Source organism: Acanthopagrus latus, chromosome 3, assembly GCF_904848185.1.
Source record: "Acanthopagrus latus isolate v.2019 chromosome 3, fAcaLat1.1, whole genome shotgun sequence".
NCBI lineage: Eukaryota > Metazoa > Chordata > Actinopteri > Spariformes > Sparidae > Acanthopagrus > Acanthopagrus latus.
Genome location: NC_051041.1, coordinates 23,233,172 through 23,256,414, shown reverse-complemented (window position 1 = coordinate 23,256,414; position 23,243 = coordinate 23,233,172). Strand labels below are relative to the sequence as shown.

The 23,243-nt window shown below is 39.4% G+C and overlaps 1 protein-coding gene across 3 annotated transcripts in view; it reads left to right on the top strand.

Annotated features, from left to right (window-relative positions):
* trappc9 (trafficking protein particle complex 9) overlaps nt 1-23,243 on the top strand; it is a 207,940-nt gene that overhangs the window by 115,018 nt on the left and 69,679 nt on the right. For all 3 annotated transcript variants that reach the window (XM_037093057.1, XM_037093056.1, XM_037093058.1), the window contains one exon: nt 16,843-16,996. In XM_037093057.1, the coding sequence (XP_036948952.1) occupies nt 16,843-16,996 (154 nt within the window). The remainder of the gene's footprint in view (nt 1-16,842; nt 16,997-23,243) is intronic.

The window sequence follows — 23,243 nt, the reverse complement described above, 5'->3', positions numbered from 1 at the left end:
ACACTAAATTCTTTCATGATGGAGTTTTTTTTTCTTTTTTCAGCTTCAGAGCTTCCATACTATTTTGTAAGAAGCTGCTTATTCACCTAAATGACTTAGCCTGGAGTTCAGAGTCAGTGTCATATGAGAGTCTAAATGCGTTTACACTGTGTTTTCTTCTTTGCTTAGAATACAAAATCTGTGGGAAATCAAAATTTGTAAAGGATATACAAGATCTGTTCATTTTTAATCTGAAATAAGTAATTCCCCAATGTCTGTACTGCTTTTATGTTTCCCCCGACACACAAATATACATGTCCACACATCCTCATACTCTTGCTGTTTCTATAGATTACCCCTCTCACTCGTTCCCTGCTTGTCGTTTCACTGGAAAGTGTCAAATTATGATTCCTGTCAGCGTTTTCTCTCCACTGCAACCCTCGCCACAAGCCAAGGTACACTGTTGGTGACTCACAGGCCTTTCTCCACAGGGGTGGAATGTTATTATTTGAGGGGAATTAGGGGGTGGAAAGGGATCTTTTCAAACAGAGCCAAACAGCTCATCACTCAGCTCACTCCAAGTAATCTTCCCTGTGCAGAAATGAACTGCTAAGATAAGCTTACTGGCATTTTGTAACTGTCATTTTCCCTAAAAGGATGACTTCAAAAGTCTCTTCAGAAGTATCTAGCTTCTAGAAAAACTGTTTTTTAACCCTGTACTTTAATACATTTGCTGGGCACAAGGTGCTTTTTTTTCCAAGCATGAAGAACAACAAAACAAAACAATCAAACAACATGACTGGTTACAATTTGTATGCAGTATAATGTAAGTGTTTGTTTCCAGTGTTTGGGAGCAGATGCTACCTGTATTGAAGTGTGCTGTGAAACGTACTTGTACGAAGCAAGAATGTTTTCATCTTATGAAAGATGATCAGGCATTCTTCTGACTAAGAGTCTGTTGACTTGAAATTATGAGTTGTTTTTAATGTATTGCTGAGATCATTTATCTTGTATAATCAAGTTTAAAAACATGATCAGTATATCAGCAGATTTCCCAGCATGCACTGTAAACAAGGTAGTTTTTAATGCACAGTATACCACAGCGTTTTCAAACTAAAAAATGTATTTGGAAGTACATTTGTCAGTGTAATCCTAACCCGTTTGCAAAACAAACACAATATTAAATACACTTAGCATGAAGCCTAGAATTAAGTTTATTGATATGAGAGTCACGATCAACAGGATGTCAACAAAAACTCATGAGTCAGTCAAAGTATTCAGTATGTAAGTTTAGTATAACTTAAATGTGCAAATCTGCATGCATGCTCATGACATATATAGTATGTCTATATATATATGTATATATGTGTATATATATACATATGTTTTATGTTGTTTTTTTAGAATTACTTAATTAATCCCCTTGGAGGTAATTACATTCATTCACCTTATCCTTATTTTATTAAACAGGTTTTTTTTTTTTCAGGTGCTCAGTAAAGCTTTTACATTTTCAAAACTCGTTTTGAAATAATTGTTCAACCCAGTTCAGTGAACTCCATTTTTAAGCAGTGGAGGAACTTTGACCCCCACTGTTAACTGAACAAATTCACGGTTTTCTTTCACTGTGTGATACGACCAGTAGCTTTTGGTATCCAATATTAGCACATTATATGTTGAAACTGGAGTGTAGTCATTTCATTGAATTAAAGATACTCATTGACTTGTGCTGTGGTTGCACAGTGTTTAAGCACCATTTACCTTGATCCCATTATTGTCCTGTGTAGCCACAGTGGGCACAGTTCAGTTACGCAGTCTCACTCCTCAGTCCATCTCCCTGAGGTGTGGGTGCACTTTAGCTGTTGCAGTAAAGTTTCCCGCAGAAAGCTCTTTTCCATTAAGTAGCCGGGAAACCTGACAAAATTGCTCATCATATATTCTATTGAAAAAGAAAACGAAAACAATTTTGTCAACAGACTGATGAGTCACTGGTTTCAATTGTGAGAAAATTCAGGCAGAAGAATATTACAACTTAAACAGCTCTTTGTTTATTGTGTAACGTTAGCGTCATTTATTTACATGTTTAAACAACACTGTAGACTAGAGAGTCTGACCTCAAGAATGATCTTTTGTTGTGGAGTGACAACTTGATAAATGAATTAGTTTGTTATTTAGGGGGTAAAGTCTCCTGTTTCTGAGTCACATATGGTGTAGCTTGCTACTTTCTTCAAAGCTGTGGTGTGGTGGATAAATTATTTCCAGTGAAGAGTGGCTTGTAGTTGCACAGGCCACAGTTTCAAATTAGCTTCCACAACAACACCGCCTGTGTCAGTGTAAGATAATGTACTGTGGTCTTTTTAAATTTAGAGCGGATGTTTTCCCAGCTGTACACGGTACAGACAGGTCAGGCTTTGAGTTAGTATAAGTGGTATCATACCCACAGTGGAATCACTGCTTAATGATTGCTGGTTAGGTGTGCCACACTCCTTTCTATGCTCTCCTTTTTTTTTTTGCTGCGCTGTCAAGGGTTTTTGTTGTTGTTGTTTTCTTTTTCTGCTAGTATTTCATTGAATAAACAAGACATAACAGAGAATCAGGGGATGACTGGCAAAAAAAAAGCACAATCATGCTGCTGCTTTGCCATTTTCAGGAGTCACTTGAAAGAGATTTTGATCTCAGGGTCCCATGCTGGTTATCCATTTACCACCCATGGTTCTGCCTGAGGAACACTTGCACTATGTAAAGCTTTGCCAGACTGTAAGTACTATTAAAGGTTGTATGAATATGAAGATGTAATCTAACTGGTAAGACTGCTCTTTTCAGTCATCATTAGATATTTTCAAAAATGAAAACAAAATAGACATTAAATTGTGCAGATAGGGAACTCGAGTAATGATCTCAATGCACACTTTTGAGGTACTTGCACTACTTGTACTTCATATGTCTGCTCCACTACGTTTCAGGGAGTAATTTTGGACTTAATCAGTTAATCTTATTAATCAGTCTAGTAACAGACTAATGTTTTCCAGAAAAAAAAAACATGTGATTATCCTTTAGGATCACCTTTAAAAAAACCTAGTTCAAAATTAAACCAGTGGTTTCCAGCCTGTTTTGTCATGGTAATCTCTTACTAAAAGACAGTATCTGGTTTGGGTTTATTGTCTGAATTCAGATGTGTTTGGGAAAACAATGAATGATTCCCCCTCCGAGTGTTACTGTTTCAATAGTTTTACATTTTGAGGGGAAAAAAACCCCAAACAATTCTGGATAATAAATACAGATTTGAGTCACAGGACTTTTTCCTTCTCGCTTCCATTAATCATTTCACAACTCACAAAATGTATTTTTATCTGCAAAAAAAGTTTAATAGCCGAACATGTAAAGGAGTATTTAACATTCTTGTATTGGTACATTTACTTGAGTAATTATCTAAAGTAGCAGAGTACCTCCAGACCTCCACCAGAGTACAAGCTGAAAGTTTCAATAAAATCAAAAAGATCAGAAAATATCCAAACTGTTCTTAGAACAACAGTTATTATTTAGTTCATTGCATAGTATGTTTGTTAGGTCTTCTAATTCAGGTCATCTGTCACTGTTTATAATTCCCCCAACTGCCAAGATTAACTTCACCTATCTCTTATTGCTATTAAGATACCGTCAATGTTACACATTAATTAAGACAGACAACTTTATTCTTCATTCTGTCATTTAGTCTTTAATGGAGATGAGAAAGCAGATAGAAATCTTGCCAGGCTGCCAGGCTACCTAGATTGCCAGTCAGGCCTTATTTTCCCAAGAGCTTTCATTGGAAGACTAAATTGCATTGTGAGAGGGAAGTTTACAGGGAACCATTTGAAATTCTGATGATATCATTATTCAATAACCGCTACATTATGCAATCAGTATTACTTCATAATAGTACTTTAAAGCAGAAAACGTGTCTATTGCAAGTTTTAGTAGAGTTCAGACTACATGATGTCTTGCAGAATTGATTTAAAAATCCTGTTTCCCTAGAAACTGATATTCTATGACACAATTTTCCTCTGAGGTCAAATATGTCAAGTCTGGTAACAACTGCAGATGTATATATGGACTTACATGTCTTTTCTCTGCTTTGACTGACATTCCCTGTAGACACAACCACTGCCTTTGACTCCACCAATCTGTGCTTCCATCCTGTGGAGATCTCTCTTGAAGTCTGACAGACATAAATTCATTATCAGAAGATTAGCTCAGATCCAGCACATTGATCGTTTCGCAGCACATGATATTCCTGTAGGTACCCCTCCGAGGCAGAGAAAGCGATGCAGCCTCACTCAGCAAACCCCTGCATGGTTTTAGGCGACATGCTGATCATTTCCTTTGGCACACACCCAGCACATGCACAGATTATTCAGAGCAGAGTAGGACTTTGCATACAGAGAGAGTCAAGGCCACGCACTCGTACAACTCCGTCTGCTGAACCATATTGTGCTTGTCTCTTCAACTCATTTTCTCTCAACATCAGATGGCCCTGTCATTTCGTATTTCTTTCCTGTTCTATGATGAATGAGGTGTCAGGCGCAAGATGTTTTCTGGAGTCTTCATCCAGGACTAGTAAAGCTAAGGCTTCAATCAGACAGTCGCAAAAATGACTCTGTCAATCATCTTCAGTTTCCTCCTAGAACAAGCGATTTTTAATCGTTTCCATTGAGCTTTTTCAAGGCTACACAAATAGAAAAGGGAGAGAGAGCCTTCTTGCATGGAGAGACATATAGCAGTTTGAACCACAGATTTAGACTTGTGTCCAGATACCGGGAATGTGAGGACAGTAGCAGGAAGCTGTTTCCATCATCTGTTACAGCCACATTTAAGTAGTTTTAGATTGCGGCAGTTTATAACTTACATTTATTCAATGTTGCTTCTGAAAAAAAGATCTCCTTGGTCTTTTCTGAGCAGTGATTACAGTTTGCGGACTGTGTTTTCTCTCGCCGTGAAGGCAATATGTGGAGAGTGGGGTGGGCAGGGTGTGTAACAGAGTGCTGCTTTCATCTTCTCATATCATTCACAGACATGTCTTTTACAAGGTCTTTATCCCCTTGATGGTGTTCTTTAATGGCCAATGAAAGAAAAAGTGAAGCACCTCAGAATACAAACAGTCACTTTGATGTTTGGTAGCCCAAAGGGTGCCCATAGACCGCCGCGACACCACACAGTGATCACCAAACTTTTTTTTTTTTTTCCATGTTTGCAGAACAGAGAGAAAAAGACACGTAAGAGGATGTCTGCCTTTCTTTTCTTTTGTGGTTAGATCTCCCAGATTTCACCTGACATATCCTTTGAGAAACTTCCAACAGTGTGAGATTCACAGTCTCTCATGAAGAGACATCTGCCTTTGGACGCAAATTTGAAGCAATTTCCTTAATCAGTTAGTAGACCCGTAAACAGTTATTGTTATTCCATAAAAGATGACTCCACAAAAAGTGCGCTGTTTCCATGGACCGTAATTGCCAAAAAATCCCAGTAAATTGAAAAAATGACACTTGGAACTTATCAAGCTCTGGCTCCCATTTTTGAAAGGTAAAAGACATTTTAGGTAAAACAATTACATGATGTTGCTTTATGTCTAATCTATTTATTTCCTGTGTATACAGAAAGAGCTGCAGCTTAAACTGCTAAAAGCTGTTGCAAGGTAAACAACAAAAGCTTCCAGTCCAAGTGGTTTTATGTACAATAATATGCATACCTTTGGTACATGATCAGGGTGAGAAAAGCACTGTAAACACCGGCTCACATGGAACAGATGTCCCAAGAGATGCACAAACACTGTTGGCCAACTTTACCAACCCGGGGAATGTTCTTTTAATCACTCCTCTGGTTTTATTAGTTTATCTTTTACATTCATTTGTTTTCCTGTTTTTGCATTGATTTGCTAAATTTTTTAAAACCTCTACATAGATAGAGAACTCGGTCCCATACAGCCAATCAAATCTTTGTATAAAGCACAAATGCCATGTCTGCATCCAGATACTATGACTAACAGCCAGAAAGCCGCCTGCTATGCCTTTCAGTGCCTCAACATCCAATAATTGCAACACAGGGTTGTACAATTAAATGGAAGTTGTAGTCCCTTAATGCTACACAAGACAAGTATTTTTTAATGTCGCAGAATTAGGACAGGAGTTCAGGAGTCTCACAACCCGAGACAAGAAGCTGCTCTGCATTCTGGTGGCATGGCAGTGAATACCTCTATATCTTTTCCCAGACAGCAGCAGGGTGAACAGACTGTGGCTGGGGAGCGTTATGTCTTTTAGTATCCTCTGGGCTCTGTGCAGACATCTCTCTTCACTGATATCACTGATGCTCGGTAGATGGGCACCAACGATGTTCTGGGTGGTTTACACATTAAGTCTGGTTTTGGCAAAATGACTAATTACCGCCACAATTATTCCTCAGTGGCTGTCCTTTTTAGCTTGAAAAATGAGCAGGCTCTACTGGTCACTACTCTGCATAAACAGCATGTAAATTAGCGCCGCTCTCATCACACTTTATATTCTTTCATTTGAGGAAAGAAGAGTGATTCTGTGCACCGTCAGACAGCACTGACCTTTCTGCGACTGGATCTTTGTTCTAATGAGCAAATTATGATGAGCCGGAGCAAATTAAAGTGTCTGTTATTAATGTGAAGTGAAAATAAGAAATGTTGTCCAAAATGTCAGGCTGGAAATTCATTTCCATGAAGCAACTTCTAGTATTGTAATTAGTTGGGTTTGACTGCAAGTCAGTCAGATCTGTTAGTGCGTCCTTCTTTTGTATAGGATGGGTTTGATGCAAGTGTTTCAGAAGCATTTAATTATCAGAACTGAAGAGCATAGGCTCTGAGGCTCTTGTCTTGGGTTTCAGCTATATAAATATAACCAGTGAGAGAAGATGCTTGGTCGCCTCCTTGTGATATGATCCCTCTCAACCTGGCCTGTCACGATAATCAATAAATCAGTTAATCGTACGATAAATATAAATGAGCTCGATAATTTACCGGCCTCGATAATTTCCATTTGCATGCTTGTTTGTTTTTCTTGTGTATGTCACGTGAACCCTCTTGTCAGTCACACTTTGTCTCTGTGTGGGGAGGTGGGGCCCTGCCGCTGACATAACACAGAGCGCAGCATAAGATCCCAGTGAGGAGTAGGAAGCCAGAGGTAACCCTAGTTGAGATTTGACGGAATAAAAACAAAGATGGAATTGGTTTCAAAGCCAGACGCAACAGCTGCAGTGTGGGAGCACTTCGGATTCAAACCAAATGGCCGCGGTGAACCACTTAACCTGGACGAGCCGGTATGTCGCATTTGTTTTGAAACAGTAGCAACTAAAAGCAGCAATACAACAAACATGCATCTGATGCAGTCCTCCCAGCTGAGGAAAAAGAAAAAGAAAAAGAAAGAAAAAAAAAAAAACTGCAACTAAAGCTACAGAGAGGCTGTCTCCATCTTCCCAACAGTCCACAATCACTGGGGCGTTTAGTCTACAAACAAAATACAAACAGGACAGTGCAAAGTGGTGCACAATTACAGACAGTGTAGTTCGCTACATCTCTAAAGAGATGCAGCCCTTTAGTACTGTCAAAAAGCCGGCATTTCAACAAATGCTGCAAACATTTGACAGCCAGTACAAATTGCCTGGGAGAACATATGACATGTATGTTCTCAAATGGCAATTCCACAACTGTACAGTGTGAAAGACGACATACAAAAGAGTTAAGGTTACAGTTTTTGGTTGTGTGTAATTCAAGTGCAGTTTTTGCTAACAGAGACTAAGAGTCCTTTTTATTTATTGTTTCTGGTTGTTTTGTTTACTTATTTTGGATATTTAAAATGTCTTCTTCACATTCCAATTCCAATTTCGAACATTCTTTAGAAATAGAAGTTTGTTGATCTTTGGAAGGATGTACTTGCGTTATTATGCTATTATATCATTATATTAGTTGAAAAATGGTCTCAAAATGACAATATAATCGTTTATCGCAATCATTTCTGGGACAGTTTATCATCCAGCAAAATTTGTTATCGTGACAGTTCTACTCTCAGCCCATCATCGGCATATTCCATCAGTTTTCTCTGCACTATTCTTTGCACAATCTCTATGGGAGTCATAGCGCTGCTCCACCGTTTCCATGTAGTCCTTTCACCTCTTTACTTCCAAGTGGCACTGCTTGGAGCACAGTGACGTTAGATGATTATATTTTATGCGTTCACGCTGGCGATAGCTGTGGTCACAGGCGTTAATATTTCTGGTTGTCTCTTAGTCCAATGCATGAACTGATTAGATTTTGACAGTCATAAGTACATTATAGCCTCTCTCTCTGGAAACAGTGTTCCCGTTACTTTGTATTAACCACAGACAACAGTATTATGAAAATAATACTAATAATAGAAAATTCTGACGATTTCTGTGCTGTTCTAAAGTAAGGTCTGTATATTAATTACAGTGATTGGGTTATTGTTTCTGGTAAAAATCTTTTTATCTCTGTTTATCAGGATCAAGGCAAAAAATTGACTTCACAAAATTTTGACAATTCTACATTGCTGGATACCTGTTTTCTTTTTCCCGATTTCCCTTTAATCTTAAACCAACACCTTATGCAAAACTTTAGAATTATTGTTGGTAAAATATGTGAGTGGTTATTTTCTATCTCAGCATCATCTTTGAATGCATAATATTTTCCACTGCATAAACCTGACACCGAGTGCTGGGGACGCTCTCAGTCTTGAAAGTCATCTGGTGTTTGTTGTGATGCCACCAGCAGGTTGCTCTCAGACCCCCTTGATCCCAATCCTCTCCCTGTATCAACACCGCAGCTGTTTCTCCCAGGGGATTTAAACAGGCCTTCAGGGGGTTTACATCCCATCACAAAATCAACCCCTAGATGCCAACTAGTCCTTGCTACCGTTCGCCATTATCATTGCAAGGGGCCGGCTCAGTTAATACCCCCTGTGGTAGAGCGGGAAGTCAGCGCTCACTGCAGCGGTGTTTAGCCATGTCCCCTCGCCATTCCCTATGCCTTTTTTCCTCTGCCGGATCGGTGCGCACAAGAGCAGGCACGCCTCATTGCATGAGCTTTTCAAACAAAGCTTGTTTCCATGGTGACCACCTTTCCCCTTCTTGTGCTACTTTTTTTTTTTTATGGCAGCAGAGCACATAATGCATCTGCAGGCAGTTATCCCATCTTGAACAGTCCCCACCTTCTGTGAATATCAACATTTGATTATTTTTTCACAACTTGCAAATTAGGACAACCTTTTCTGACTCTGTCCAAATAGTGTACATGCTCATTTACAAACAATATTGTGTCTGATATTTAAAAAAAACAACAACACGCTTTTGTCGGCTGAGGATTGGGGATACAGTAGGAGGAATACTTTCTGACAGAGATGCGAGCCAACTGCTGAGATGTACATCTGCTGCTGCTCGACCTCTCTCTGGGATTCAGCCACACACCGCTGTCATATTTTTTTCAGCACCTGCAGGAGATTTTTCCGTTTTCACCGTCTCACATTTTCTTGAAATAATGCGTTCCCTAGGGGGCGTTTTAGCCCTGTTGGCTGTCTGGAGATGGGTTAGTTAAGGTGCGAGAACATCAAGATCTCTTTCCACTCACATGTGCTGTACAAAACTGCACTGCTGCAATCCAGCTGCCTCGACCTCTTGGTAGTCATTTGACACAGCTGTTATATTGTTGGTATTCTAGGAATCTTCACCAGTCATATAGATGGATATAGCTGATTTGATTGACTCACAATCATTTCCCTCTATACTGTATAGACTTTAAAGTTATGTTAAGCCCAGTTCTGTCATTGGACTATCCAATTCACTTACACCAACACTTGTATCAGTGTCATTATTTACAACTTACAACGTCCCTGCTTCAAACCCAGCTGGGACTTTTGTTGCATGTCATTCCCCTTCTGTCTCCCCCTGCCCTGCTGCTCTCCACTGTGCTGTCTAATAATGGCAAAATGCCCCAAAAGGGTTTCAGCAGCAGAGACAAAAATAGCTCATTCTGTCAACCCTCGTAATAGTCTACAAAGCCTCATTTTAAATGACAGCCAGCACATTAGAAGATTGTCTGCACAGAAGCATTCTTCGATACCTATCCACATACAGTAATTGGCAGTAAGAATTCACTGCAGCTGATCATATTGAGCGAGACTGGGATGGATGGAGTACTGCTGCCTCTGCAGCCGCTGCATACAAAGGGTTACACAGAGTCAGCCGCAGTCTAAAAATAGACTGTTGCTCTCGCCTGCCTCTGCACAGGCCTCTATGGATCTCCACCCTTAAGCTCCTGCACGTGAGGTAAAAATAACCCACTTCGTGAAAACATACGCGCACACACACACACACGCACACACACACACACACACACACACACACACACGGTACGCTCTTCACTCTCAGCTTCTCCCCTGTGACATAACACAATCGCTGGCTGTTAAAAAAAGATGCAGAAGGCTGTGATAAAATGTTGGGCCGCAAATGATTTGCTTTTTCTGTTCTGCAGCGTAGGGCATTATTCAAGCTGCACTCATTGCTCACAGCGTGCTCACGGTCGTACAATAGAGAGAACCTGCAGACAATGTAGTAAAAACCACAAGACGACTAAAAAAAACCTCCCACACAAATATGTTAAATACCTTTACACTCATTGCAGTATAGTAGTAGCTACAATACCACAGCAAAGGAGCTGACCAGGACCAAGCATGTGCACAGCACCGAGGTGTTTGAGCTCACTGTTATTGTGTGTCCATGGCATTGTGTTTAGACCTCACCGTCGGACTGATTCATGGCTTTGCGGCGGTCAGATAAAAGCGACACCATATGCTTTAATGCGATTATCATGTACTTTTGGTCTGAGGCAACACAGCATTTAATTAGGAAGGGGTCATTTCACCGTGACCGGCTCATCCTGAGCTTGCGTTATTACTGCCATTAAAAAAAGGCTTCACTGCCACATCTTACTGCAGGATGGTGGTAATTAGCAATATGGTGTGAGAAGTCACACCCGCTGGACAAGATGATATTCAGTGATACGGTCCTGGTTTGCGTTTAGATGCTCTTTAGCAGAGAAATTGGGTGAAAAGCGAGCTCTGCCTTTCTGCACAAAAGAAAATACCTGTCAATTTATTGTTGGTGTTACATTGTGCAAAAAGGATTTTCACTTTCATCACTGGCTCTGTTGTAAGCAGTGCTATCTTAGAACACGAAGGTAATTTGTTGTAATCCATCAAATGACAGTTTGCATGTTCCCCCCCATGTGCACTGGTTTTCTCCTGCAGTCCAGGACATGCATGTCAGGTGAGCTTGACTCTCGAACTTGCCTGTAGTCACGTGTGTTGAATGTGTTTCAGTGATGAATGAAGCTGTTTGTGTGTTCATCAGTAAATTGCACATAATGCATTAAAACATGACGTAACACAAAGTGATTAAACAAATAGCCATGCGAGTGTTGGCTGTACTGGCCCTCCTCCTGGTTTTCTTTCATGCTCAATTGCCCATAGCCCAACTTCTGCTAAATTGTGTGTGTTATGGGCCCCACAATAGGAAGTGAACGCAGAAGCAGAAGAAAGAAGTTCAGGGGCTTTATTAAGAAGTTGATCCCCATATTGAATGCCTTTATATTTCTATTAATTGCAAAATAGGTTTGTTTGTGATTATTATGCACAAGGACTTGAGGTGTCTCTTGGGAAAGGCTTGTGTAGGGCATCTAAATGATATTAGTGGTAAAGTCAAATTAGTGGTTGGTCCATGAGCCACTAAAGAAGTAATAATCCCCTCTTCTCATCATTGCATATCCTGTGAGGCCTTTTCTCCTTAAGAATTATGTGCATCATTACAACATAATAAGCAAACGTTTCTATTACATTTATCAGTGGACTGCTTAGGGACAGCACATAATGTTTGCACTAGCTGTTTCTACAAAATGATCATATTTATGTATGTATGTATGTATGTATGTATGTATGTATGTACTTATTTATTTATTTTCCCTATACAGTGTCTGCTTCTAGGAACTGGGAAGCAAAATTGACTTTTTTTAAGCATTCTGTTTCTGTTTGGAAACAAAAAGCACTTAGTGGAGGTAGAGTTTATAGTCTGATCTGAGGCATCAGACAGAAAGTGATGTATTTTTAAAAGTTAACCAAAACCGCAAGCTTTCTTTAGTCCAAGAGCTTTAGTTTGCACTGTCAAAGTTCTGCGCTTTGCATGGCCAACAATTTATCTCTACGGCATTAAGGGGTGAAAGACTTTCTCGACCCAGATAAAGCTTGGCAGCAGTATTTCGTCTTAAACATATTTGACAAAGAAAATTACTTTTACTAATGAATATGTACCTTGTGGGAGACAGGGTTGATTATGAAAGTACATACTAGTATTCCAACCACTGCGGCATGTATACACAGTTATTTTTTATCTATTCTAATTTTTAACTCCTTGACAGTTTTATATGAAAGTTATTCAACCAGAATATCATCCACTCAACACAAATATTTTGGTAGGATCATTTCAGACATGCATGGCAGAGTCATGAAAATAGCACGGATGATGACTGTGCCTTATGCTCTGTGCTTTCAACTTGCTCCGAGCACCACAGATCTCTGTTCCTCACCCCTGCTCTGCCGGTACTCCTGTTGAGAGTCAAGCTTATTGTGAGTCATCAAAGTACCAAATAGATGCAGGCTAGAAAACAAAAAAATAAAAACATTGTCTACACCTGACAAAAATGTCACCTGACCAGTGAAAAGCCCTGTTGACTCACATGCTGACAAGAAAATAGACCTCTCTATCAGTATGCATGGACACGAATAACATGAGTTATTCCTGCAGATCTTGCTTTCATCTGTGCATGTCTTGGCTGGATTTATTTAAACGCTAACTGATTTGCAGCTAACCCATCTGAACAGATAGAAATTTAGATGAAATCGTCCCATCCACCAAGCCACCCATCCATCAGTCCAATCTCCCATCTACCCTTGCCACCTTTCTCGGCCAGGGAAATGAAGGCCAAGCAAGCCATTATCAGTGAAGGGCTGTGGGGAGGCAGGGAGATGCCATGGATTGGGAATTAGGTCTAGAGATGTTGCAGGGTGGCCTCAGCTCAGGACACAGGTTGTTATTAAAAGTCTTGTAATAGGCTAGATTACTCTCCAGATATGGCCTAATCCTTGAAAGACTCCGCAATCAAATCTATTGAAGATGGTGGGAGTGGTGGTGGAAAACTCAGACTGTTAACACTCTCCTGCCTCAGTAAAAATCTCAGGGGGTTAGATGTGGTCTTTGTTCCACTTACAATGACAACACTTGCTATGGACTTGCTTATACTTTATATCCCTTTTAAAAAAAAAATAATAATAATAATAATAAATGAATAAATAAATAAATATTTACACTGCTTTACTGGTGCACCACTTAGTTGTATGACCTTTTATGAAATGGTTTTGCTGTTTTTAAATAAGGCTTCCATCAAGTTTCATTGTAGCAGAAAGTGGTAAACTTTCCTTCCAGTCATGTATACTGGCACAGTACTGTTATCTTGAAACCTTGGGCATATTTCATTTGTTGCCGTCAAGGCTTTGTCAACCCAGTATTTAAAATAGTTAAATATATTGTAAGAATCAGGAATTTAAAGATGGGCAACACATCACCACTTCCTCCCACAGTTAAAAACTGTTATAACCTGGATACTAGCGCTGCCATCTTGCACTAGTAACATCTTTTGGAGCCTGAGTCTATGCAGTAGTAATCCAGTGGTGGGTCTGCAGTATTGAGGTTCCGCCCATACACCCATTTGACACACTTATTGGCAGGACTTTGGTGTCAGTGATGACATCTCATCCCCTTTTTTGTAGCACAAATAAGTTATTAAAACCAAACTTCAAATTTGAAAATGTTGAGTGAATGAAAAATCATCACTTGAATGTGAAGCTCTCAAATATCCAGTTTAGAGTAATCTTTTTAAACCTAGTTGTAAAGTTTCAAATCATTGTTGTGTGAAATTAATTAGTCATATCATTGCTACCAACGCTAGTCCATTTCTCAGTGTAGTAAAGTGGCATGGGACATCTAGTGAGCACAGTTTAAATCCACAAAGAAGATGTTATTATTAGTGACAAATCAACACAGGTAGCCTTTTATTAGCACTGTACATACCACTGTATCCTAGCCTTTGTTAGCCTCCTTTTTTCTAATTACATTTAAAAGACTGAGAGAATGCAGACAGATCACTCAAACTGAAAGTTCACACCTCACCAATGAAGGATGTTATTCAAATGAGAAAAGTCAACTATATAGGGAATACGAAATACTGTTGTTGCTGCTATAATGCTAAATTAGCATTTGTTTCCTTATTGTTTATCCCATTTGAAGTGTCAAATTGAATGTGGCCCTAAAGTAATTACAAGTCCAAAGAAAACCAGTCGCAGGCACCGCCAGACAGCTTCTTCCCATTTAGGGTCCATTTGCATTGTTGCAACGTGGTAATTTTAGACTTGCTGTGTAATGTGTGCTTTTGAAGATGACTAAATGAAAAGCAGCACCCATCTGAAGATGGGACTTCAGTCAGTGACATAAGCCTACTGCTACTAATCTTCAAAGCCGGGTGTATTTAAGTGTGTGGCAGCGAGAACAAGAGCTTTCTCTTTAGTCTTTGTTTTGAAGTCTTAATTGTTATTTAATTTCTGCTTTGTTGTAAAGGCTGTGAAATGATAATTGCATTGCTGTTTCTCCCCCACCTCACTTTGATGTATTTGTGTCTCTGGACTCATCAACAGATTCTTTTTCTTTTGTCAAGTAATATTATTGGTTATTTTCGTCAGACAGGTGAGGCAGCACATCACCTGTGATGATTCTCATTGTGCTCATTTATTTAAAGTAACATGATGACCAACAGGCACCTGAGATATAGTCACCCATTCAAACCTTTTCCCACAAATTACCCACTACCGTAGGATGATTTCTTATTTGCTAGTGCGATAGGATTTGATACGTATCCACGTAAATCTTTCTGCTCAATGATGATGCTTATTTGGAGGAGACACAACAAGGTTCTGGCTGGTCAGTATGACTGTGCTCTGTCCATTTTCTCGTCGTTGCATCAGAAAATGAGTCCTTAGAGAGCTGTTGTAAGCTCTGACTTGGAATTCAGAGATTATCCTGCTGAACAATACATGGACCTGTTGTGCCTATGAAACAGAGATAAGCACATGTGTTCACAGCTCCTAAATATGTTCACTGAGAAATCAATGCATTGGATGGCATGGTGCCTGTAGGGAGGGCATGATGGTTGATTTATCAAGGCTTAAAAACAAGGAGTGAAACTCTCAATGTGAGATACTATCTTTCTAAGAACCTCTTAGTGCAAGTGGGCTTCCTGTGGAGATGGATGTCCAGGTAATTTACAGTTAACTGCCCACCTCAAAGTCACTTTGTGTCATTTCACTAAGCAGGGAATAACAGGAGCACTGGGGGTACGGAAGAATTGACTGCAGGTTAAACCTTTTTCTGTACTGTTCTCACTGTGTGGAGAAGACTCTGATGGTGCCTGTCTCCCAGTTAAACACTTGAAGCAAAGCCTATCACTCATCATGACACCAGTAAGATGACTGAGACTTTTTTTTCTTCCCTGTGAAGTGTGGCTGTAATGTGCCAGTGCTCCAGTGTGCGATGGAACTCTAATATTCATCTTCAAGTGTGGTGATTTTTAGTTTTTCTGCCCTCTATGCTCAGAAAAGTCTTTGAAAACCTCATCGTTTCATGGATGCATGTCCAATATTCATTTTTCCTTTGTCTTTGTCTTTGTCTGGACTCTACATGTTCAGTTTTGAACTGTACATATTTTTACAGTCAGAGAAAGAATATATTCAACTGGTATTTCATTGGAGGGCCAGAATACTCTATGGGTAATTACAGGTGGGCTTGAGGGTCAGTTTATGAGCACAGGTGAGGTCTTCACTTAGTTTGGTACTCCAAGACTTTTAATTCTGGATGTGACACATGACATAACCTCGGGCAACAAACACCACAGCCCCTGTAAATAAATAAAGTACCTGCAGTATAGAGGGGAAAGCTTGTAGCTGAAGGTGTTTGTTCAGACTAGATAAATAATGTATCACTTGCCAAGCCACACAAGCAGCCAGTGTTTGTTGCCAGAAATGTAAGCAAGGTTTTCTTTAAAAATATTCTGTGGGGTTGGGGGGGGGGCAAAGGCTACTGTATTCTACTGAGTTTTAGAGGACCACTATATGATACATTTTGTTTAAAACTTTCCAAAATCTTCAACAGAATGTTAAGAAATAACAGTTTTGATGTCATGTCTGAAATGTCTATGTATTGTGATGCAGATATGTCTACTGAAGTGAGCATGCTGACCAGCTAGCCTTGGCCTGTCCTGTCTTGAAATACTCCTTTGTACCTTAAGAGGCAATAGTAGGGCACTGTAGCATCTGCAGCCTAAATAGACTGAAGATCATTTTCTCACTGGGCTACTTGCACCCTGGGGCTGACTCCCCCGTAGCCTCCAATCGTGTTTCAGACGTGGGCCCTGGTTAATGCCTGATCTCCTAAATTCGTTGTCTATGCAAAGTGATTCTAATGCAACATTGTGTCAAGACTGTACAAAATGCTAGAATAAATACTGTTGTGACTTATTCAAAAATTTCTAACTAGTTAATGCTTCTTTTCTTTCATAATTAATTTGTGAAATTAATATATTTGGGTTTTGGACTATAAATAAGACAAACTAAAACAACCTGTTATGTAACTGTCATTCCCAAAGTCTTACAAATGATGTAAGCAGAAACCTAAGTGTTAAGTGTTTCCCATTTCCTGTTGCAGGATGGCCATCCAAGTTGACAAGTTTGACTTTGAGAGTCTGCCTCAGCCGGACCAGGAGACCGCTCGCTTCACTAACCCCAAACAGCTGGAGGAGGAGCGACAGCATGCCCAGGGCTGCCAGATAAACAGCAAGCTGGGCATCTGTTGGAGCATCATATCCTTCCAGTGGCTACATGTACAGTAGAGTTACATTAGAGAAGGGCTTAGCACTGCCAGAAACACAACAGATAAATATGGTCAGGGTTTACATTTATAAATGAGGGTCTATACTGAACTGATAAACACATTATCATGTCAGATAGGTTTAAGTGGTCAAACAGAATGTTTGAGCACTGTGTGTTAGTTGAATGTGTTGTTTGTTGACATCAGTCAGATCAGTGTTACAGGACATCTGGATCCCGCATCTGGAGGCCCTCTGGCCTGCAGGGAACTTGTTCGCCTGCGCTGACAGATGGTAAAGCGTATGGCATAGTGCTTGCTGCTCTGCCACTATGAAGTGATGTCTTAATGTGTGTATGTGTGGGTGTGTATTTGTCTCACACACCAGCAGCAATATGATATAACATTTTCCCATTGGTCCTAGTTTTTCGGTAAGCTTTGTGGTCCATCGAAGGTAATCTCTGACACCATCATTGTCTGCATGCTGCCCCCAAGGAGACGACTCTTTGTATCTGTTCCCATGTTTATTGTTGTCTTCTAGCCTGCCATGTAAATGTGCCACCACCAACACACTTGCTGTTAGAAATCAAAAATGTGTAGGTTGTAACACAGATGCAAGCTGGGTTAGTGTTGTGTTCAATGGGGATGTTAGCAGGGACTGTAAGGTGTCTTAATAAATGGGGGTTAAAACTTTGACAAACAGTCAAATAGTACAAGAACAAGGGAGTCAGAGAAACAATACTGAGGGATTAAATAAAACTGAAACATAGTCTTCCTGATGCACACTCATGATCACAAACCCACTACAATTACAAGAACTGTGAATATAAGGCTTATTAAAATACTGGCAGATTAAAAGCAGCAGCTTAGTTTGAGACATGAGAGACCTGAGTGTTTTTTTATGCAACAAAACAACAAACTGTTGTGAGACTGAAAAGAAGACACATAGAGAAGATTAAAAATGCCAGAAGGATGGGAGCATAAGTCAGCAGCGTACATTTTGAATATCATTAACCACTTTAGAACATTAGTACTCCCTGAATTTTTTTTTGCTAAAAACCTAGATCAAACTTTGGCAACATAGTGTTGATTAAACATCCTACATGGAATTTTAAACTATTTATGAAACAGTCAATTTAATACTGATGCCTTTATATGCTGTACAGATAACAAGACAGTGACAGCGGTGAAAGGGTTGACTATTTCTGTGTGGTTATTATATTCATTCCTAATGACTGTCACTTGGTTGAATTCCAACTTATCCAAGTGGGATAAGTTATACAGTTAAAACTATATTTTATAGTTGAGTGCTGAGGATAATTTGAGGCATCTCAGGGCCTGAGGAAAGAAGCTGTTCTGTAGTCTGTTGGTGCTGCATTTAAACAAAGTTTACTTTTCCAATGTCATTTTACAGTTTGTAGTTTTACAGTGTCACAAATAGATTTGTTACCTCATCACCACTGAGCCTGCTATCAGTACTCAAAAAGACAAGTATTACATATGCCTTGCCTCTTTCTTTTACTCACTTTCAAAACAAATCACACTCAAAGCACACTCTAGCCCAATCAAGGTCCGTACACACAGCACAGTGGGTCCTTATAGCTGCTTTAAGTAAATTCAATTATATGCATGTGTTCCTTACAACATTATAAGTTGCATTATGAAAGGCTCATTTATTACTGTGTATAAATTAGAAAAGGTGATAGTAAAGAAATGTATTTCACACATGTGGATAACTACACTTGTAGTGCATGCCGATTCACTTTTAAAACTGGTAACTGAAAACTTTATTTGATTTCAAGTATGTTGTTCGTGCTGGAGAGATTGTCTAGATGTCCTTAAACCCTCCTGCTTTTGGACATTTTAGAAAAAAAAATGGAAAGCCAATTGTACTACATACAATTCACAACATTACAAATGTACTTAACTTTTATCTCAAGTGATGCGAGAGAGACACATTGACAAACAAATCCAAGCACACTGCTTTTGTTTTTGTGCTAAAGTTTAAAAAGCCTTTATTAGGGTTTCATGACCAATGTGCATTGACCATTTTTAACGAATGTTGTACACTGTGTTGCTGGCTCAAGAGATTACTGTGATGGCTTTCAATAGTGCAGACTTTGCCCTGGGGCTCTAAAATATTTGGGCAATGAGAAGGTCAAAACTTAAGGCAGGTTCCTGCAGTTAAACCTCTGGTAAAGCTCATGAATTTCATTACATTGTGATGAGAGCTAATAGTCATCATGCATATAGCGCCTTGTATCAGCCCATAACTCATCAGCTGGCAGTTAGCGGTGCACATATTTAGAGATTTAAGAACAGCCTGTCAGATTGTTGGTGAACATGGTGCACAGTTAATGATAAATCCAATCTCTGAGCTTCTGAAGTTTCCATTATATTTCTTCTTTTTATGAAGGCGTAAACACTCCCATCATTATGTGTATTGTTTTATCTACAAGCAATTTGGCAGCGTGTAGGCAGGAATGAAGAAAGAAAATGACATACAAATGTATTCCCAGCAGCACGTCTGATAACACTCTTTTTACTGCAGCAAAAAGCAGCCTGGAACTGCCTGTTTTATCATTTTTATCCTACTTAGAAGGTATATTATGATTATAATTCATGAATTTAAACAAGTTTCGTTTGAAGCTGAAAAGCATAGTGAAAACATCAACAGACAAATCCTGTAGCTGCTCAGTATACAGTCAAACAGTGTCTGTGATTCTGCAGAGCAATAGGGACAACAAAAAAGAAAAACAAGTGAAATGCACAGCACCAAAAACAATATACTGTTTATCTAAAGTTATGTGAAAAACAGGTACCACATTCTCTTAAGGCAAGTCATTGCATCATTGATGTAGCTCACAAATAACTTAAGTCAATTATTAATTCAACATCAATGGTCTAAACCTAAGTTGTCGCATGATGTTATCATGTTAAATCCTGATGCAATGATTTCCTCCACAGTGAGACATTTCCCGGCACGTACCGTGACCCAACTGTCTAAAATTATACGAATAGCATAATGTATTTCTTGCTTCAGGCTGGATTTTCCCTTTTACAGCATGAAAAACTAGAAAAAGAAAAGATTTGATTACTGTGCATGTCACACTCTGAAGCACTCACTTAGCCCTGAGCAAAGTAAGTCACTTTAATTAGTAATTTATGAGTTCCTCACAATATTATTCCTGTTTTGTTGATGGTGTTCCGTTATAGTGAATTACTCATAGGGAAAGACCGTATACAGTATACATATACAGTACAGTACAGACAAAGGATAAAATAGAATTGCATGCGTGCATATATGCATGTCATCCTCTTGAGGAGGTCATTGCCAAGTTCATGAATCACCCCCGTGCATTGAATTTAATTTGTGTCTCAATAGCTTTCTTAGCCAGCATTTATATCTACCACAGCGGTTATTGTGACTCCCTCTAAAGCTGTCTCAGCCAGCCTTGTAAATACAGATTAACGTATGTCTAAAATATTGTGACCAACCAGAAGTGACAGCACGTTACAACTATAGATTGACTTCATTGGACACCAGTGCAGTTTAGAGGCTGCTATAAATGTACAGACCACTTTCAAGATCGTGCTCAGCTGTACACCTTAGGCATGCCTATTTGTACCATTACTCGATCTAAACCTGACTGTTAAGACTCCCAGGGCCTGGAACCCAATTTTATGTGTCCCACTGCAAGCCAGTTGACCGACAAGTTGCTAATACAGCTTAAGAGCAAGCACCAAATAGGTACCATCAATCACCAAGAAATAGAACAAGAAATTAATAAATGATAATAATTTACACTGTTCTGTCAGCCCAAAGCTGCGATATGCCAGTTGTCCGAGAAACACTTTGGAGGAATGAATGTTTCTCTGAAGTTTTTAACTAAAGTAAGCAATGACTCTGCGATTCTCTTGTGCCGAGATAAAGATTTTCCGGGTATCAAACAAACAAAAAGTGCCAAAAACGTGCCAGTAATTTTAGCAATCGGACAAGCATGTTGATCATCCACACATTGGCGTAGTTTCTATCGACACGTCTGGGTAGAGTGTATGTGGTTCAGTTGAGCTATGTGTAGAGACCCCGGTGATACTTCGAGCAAAGTTTCATGTTGTGTCGAGCCTTCTTAGTGGCCACAGCCATATATGATATCATGCGGCTGAAAGTAGATTGCACACCTTACTAGAGTGCTTAATGTTGGAATAAAGACCCGTTTCATACAATTAATCCAGCAGTTCTTACCATTAAATGTAGAGTGTGTTGTTCACATGACCCATTACCCGACCCATGTTGTAATGTATCCATATGTGTTCACTAAGGGCTTGCAGACATGGCTGTTGTGAAAGGGCATTAGGCATTATGGCTTCCTCACTTAGCTTTCTGCCACTGACCCATACCTGGATACGTGCCAGAACATGGATGGATGAATCGATGGAAGAAGCCTTTTAATCATGCGCCATTTTGACCTCTTGTTTCAAATATAGCTGCACATGCAGTATATTGTACTCTTAAGCTTGATGTTCGTAGTTACCAAATTGGTATAATACGACCTTTTGGCCTTTTATCTGCATATTTGTTTCACCTGAAGGTATTTTAGGTTGTCTCCTTATATGGATCCATAAACTTTCAGTTACAGTACAGTTGTAAAAGGAAATACATAAGACCCAGAGCCTCTATACCCACGTTAGACTCTCTTTTTTGACATTTGCTATTTGTGCAGTAAAACATACGCTGGGTTGCCTACAGGTGTAATGTGTTCTTCTAGGAACTAAAAGGTCCCATTGCCAATAAATGAATAATTTGGATATTGGGTCAATGCATAGACTATTGCCAATACCGACTCCAACGCTTTAGGCATTTATGATACTGGTATTGGTAGAGGAGCAACAGTGCCTATTGAACCAATTAAAGTGTGCGGTCTGGATTCACTGTTGTAACAGTGCTGTGAGGTGAAATGTAGCCTACTGTGTGTGTCCTTTACTTTTGGGATCATTCAGTATTTTCAGGGCTACTCTACAATGAAACAGTGGCTCACCTTTGTACAGTGGGGTCAGTAGATACAATGAACAACCCCAGATTATGTAACATGTCCTTTTCAAAGCGGACTTCTCTGAGCGTCCACATGAGGATTGCAGCAAAAAAAAGGCTGCTGGTCATTATGCCACAGTAACATCCAGCTTTACTGAGAAAGACACACTGTACACGGTGTGTGCTCCCGTTACCCAAAAGTTCTGCTGAATCCTTGAAGTAGAATTCTATGTGTTCATCTGACAAATGGTCAAAGCCACAGCACTGCCATTGTTCATTGAAATAAGAAGCAGGTGCATGTTGTGTCATGTTATTCATTATGAGTCACACTTTGGAAATGACCCAGCAGGCACAATAGAAGCACTTCTCAGCACAGTATGTTTTGTTTGTAGATGCCTTCTCTCTCTCTTCCTCGCCCTCCGCATGCATACTGTACTCTCTCTCAAAGGTTAATAGACACAGGTTTGGTTCTCTAGGCCATGCTCATCTCACCCATTATTCCAAATGTCAGCTGTGTAAATGATCAGCGGTGAGCTTATCATCACATATTATCTGGGTAATTGCTCTCTGACAGCCTTATTTGCTTTGATGCTGCATTGAAAACATTGATAGTCCACCCTGTGATCAGTTTAATGTTACCATTAGAGTTGGGTTGCAGAAAACATGCTCTCAGTGAACCTTTGACATCTGAGTGAATGCATTAGATAAATAACATTTAATTTGTAGATAGTTTCGTTGCCACCATTTGCACATTACACAGCTGTAAACTGTGAAAATATATGCCATATTTTGTGCCAGTTTGAATTCTTAGCAACAAACTCGTCTTACACATTTTTGTGACATTTTTCGTTATATTTCATAGTGAGGCCTCCTTTTTGTGGCTAATATTGCTCATCTACTACTAAAGCCTTAAAGACTGATTTAGTCGTATTCCTTCTTTACCTTTGCTGTTTCTGATATCTGTGTTATATGAGGAGCATGGATCCCCATATCTAGTTTACACTACATAAGCAGCTAAAAGTAAGAGGTAAGCATCTGTATCTGTGATGTAACTAGATTTAATTACTTGCCTGTAAGAAAAATATTTTTTGTACAGTGCTCATTTTTATAAATCTCATCATTCAGATAAAATTCAAGGTATTTTTTTTTAACAATGTTTCTGGATTCAGCTCATCATTTTTTCTTTAAAACTAAGTCACTGTTATAAGCA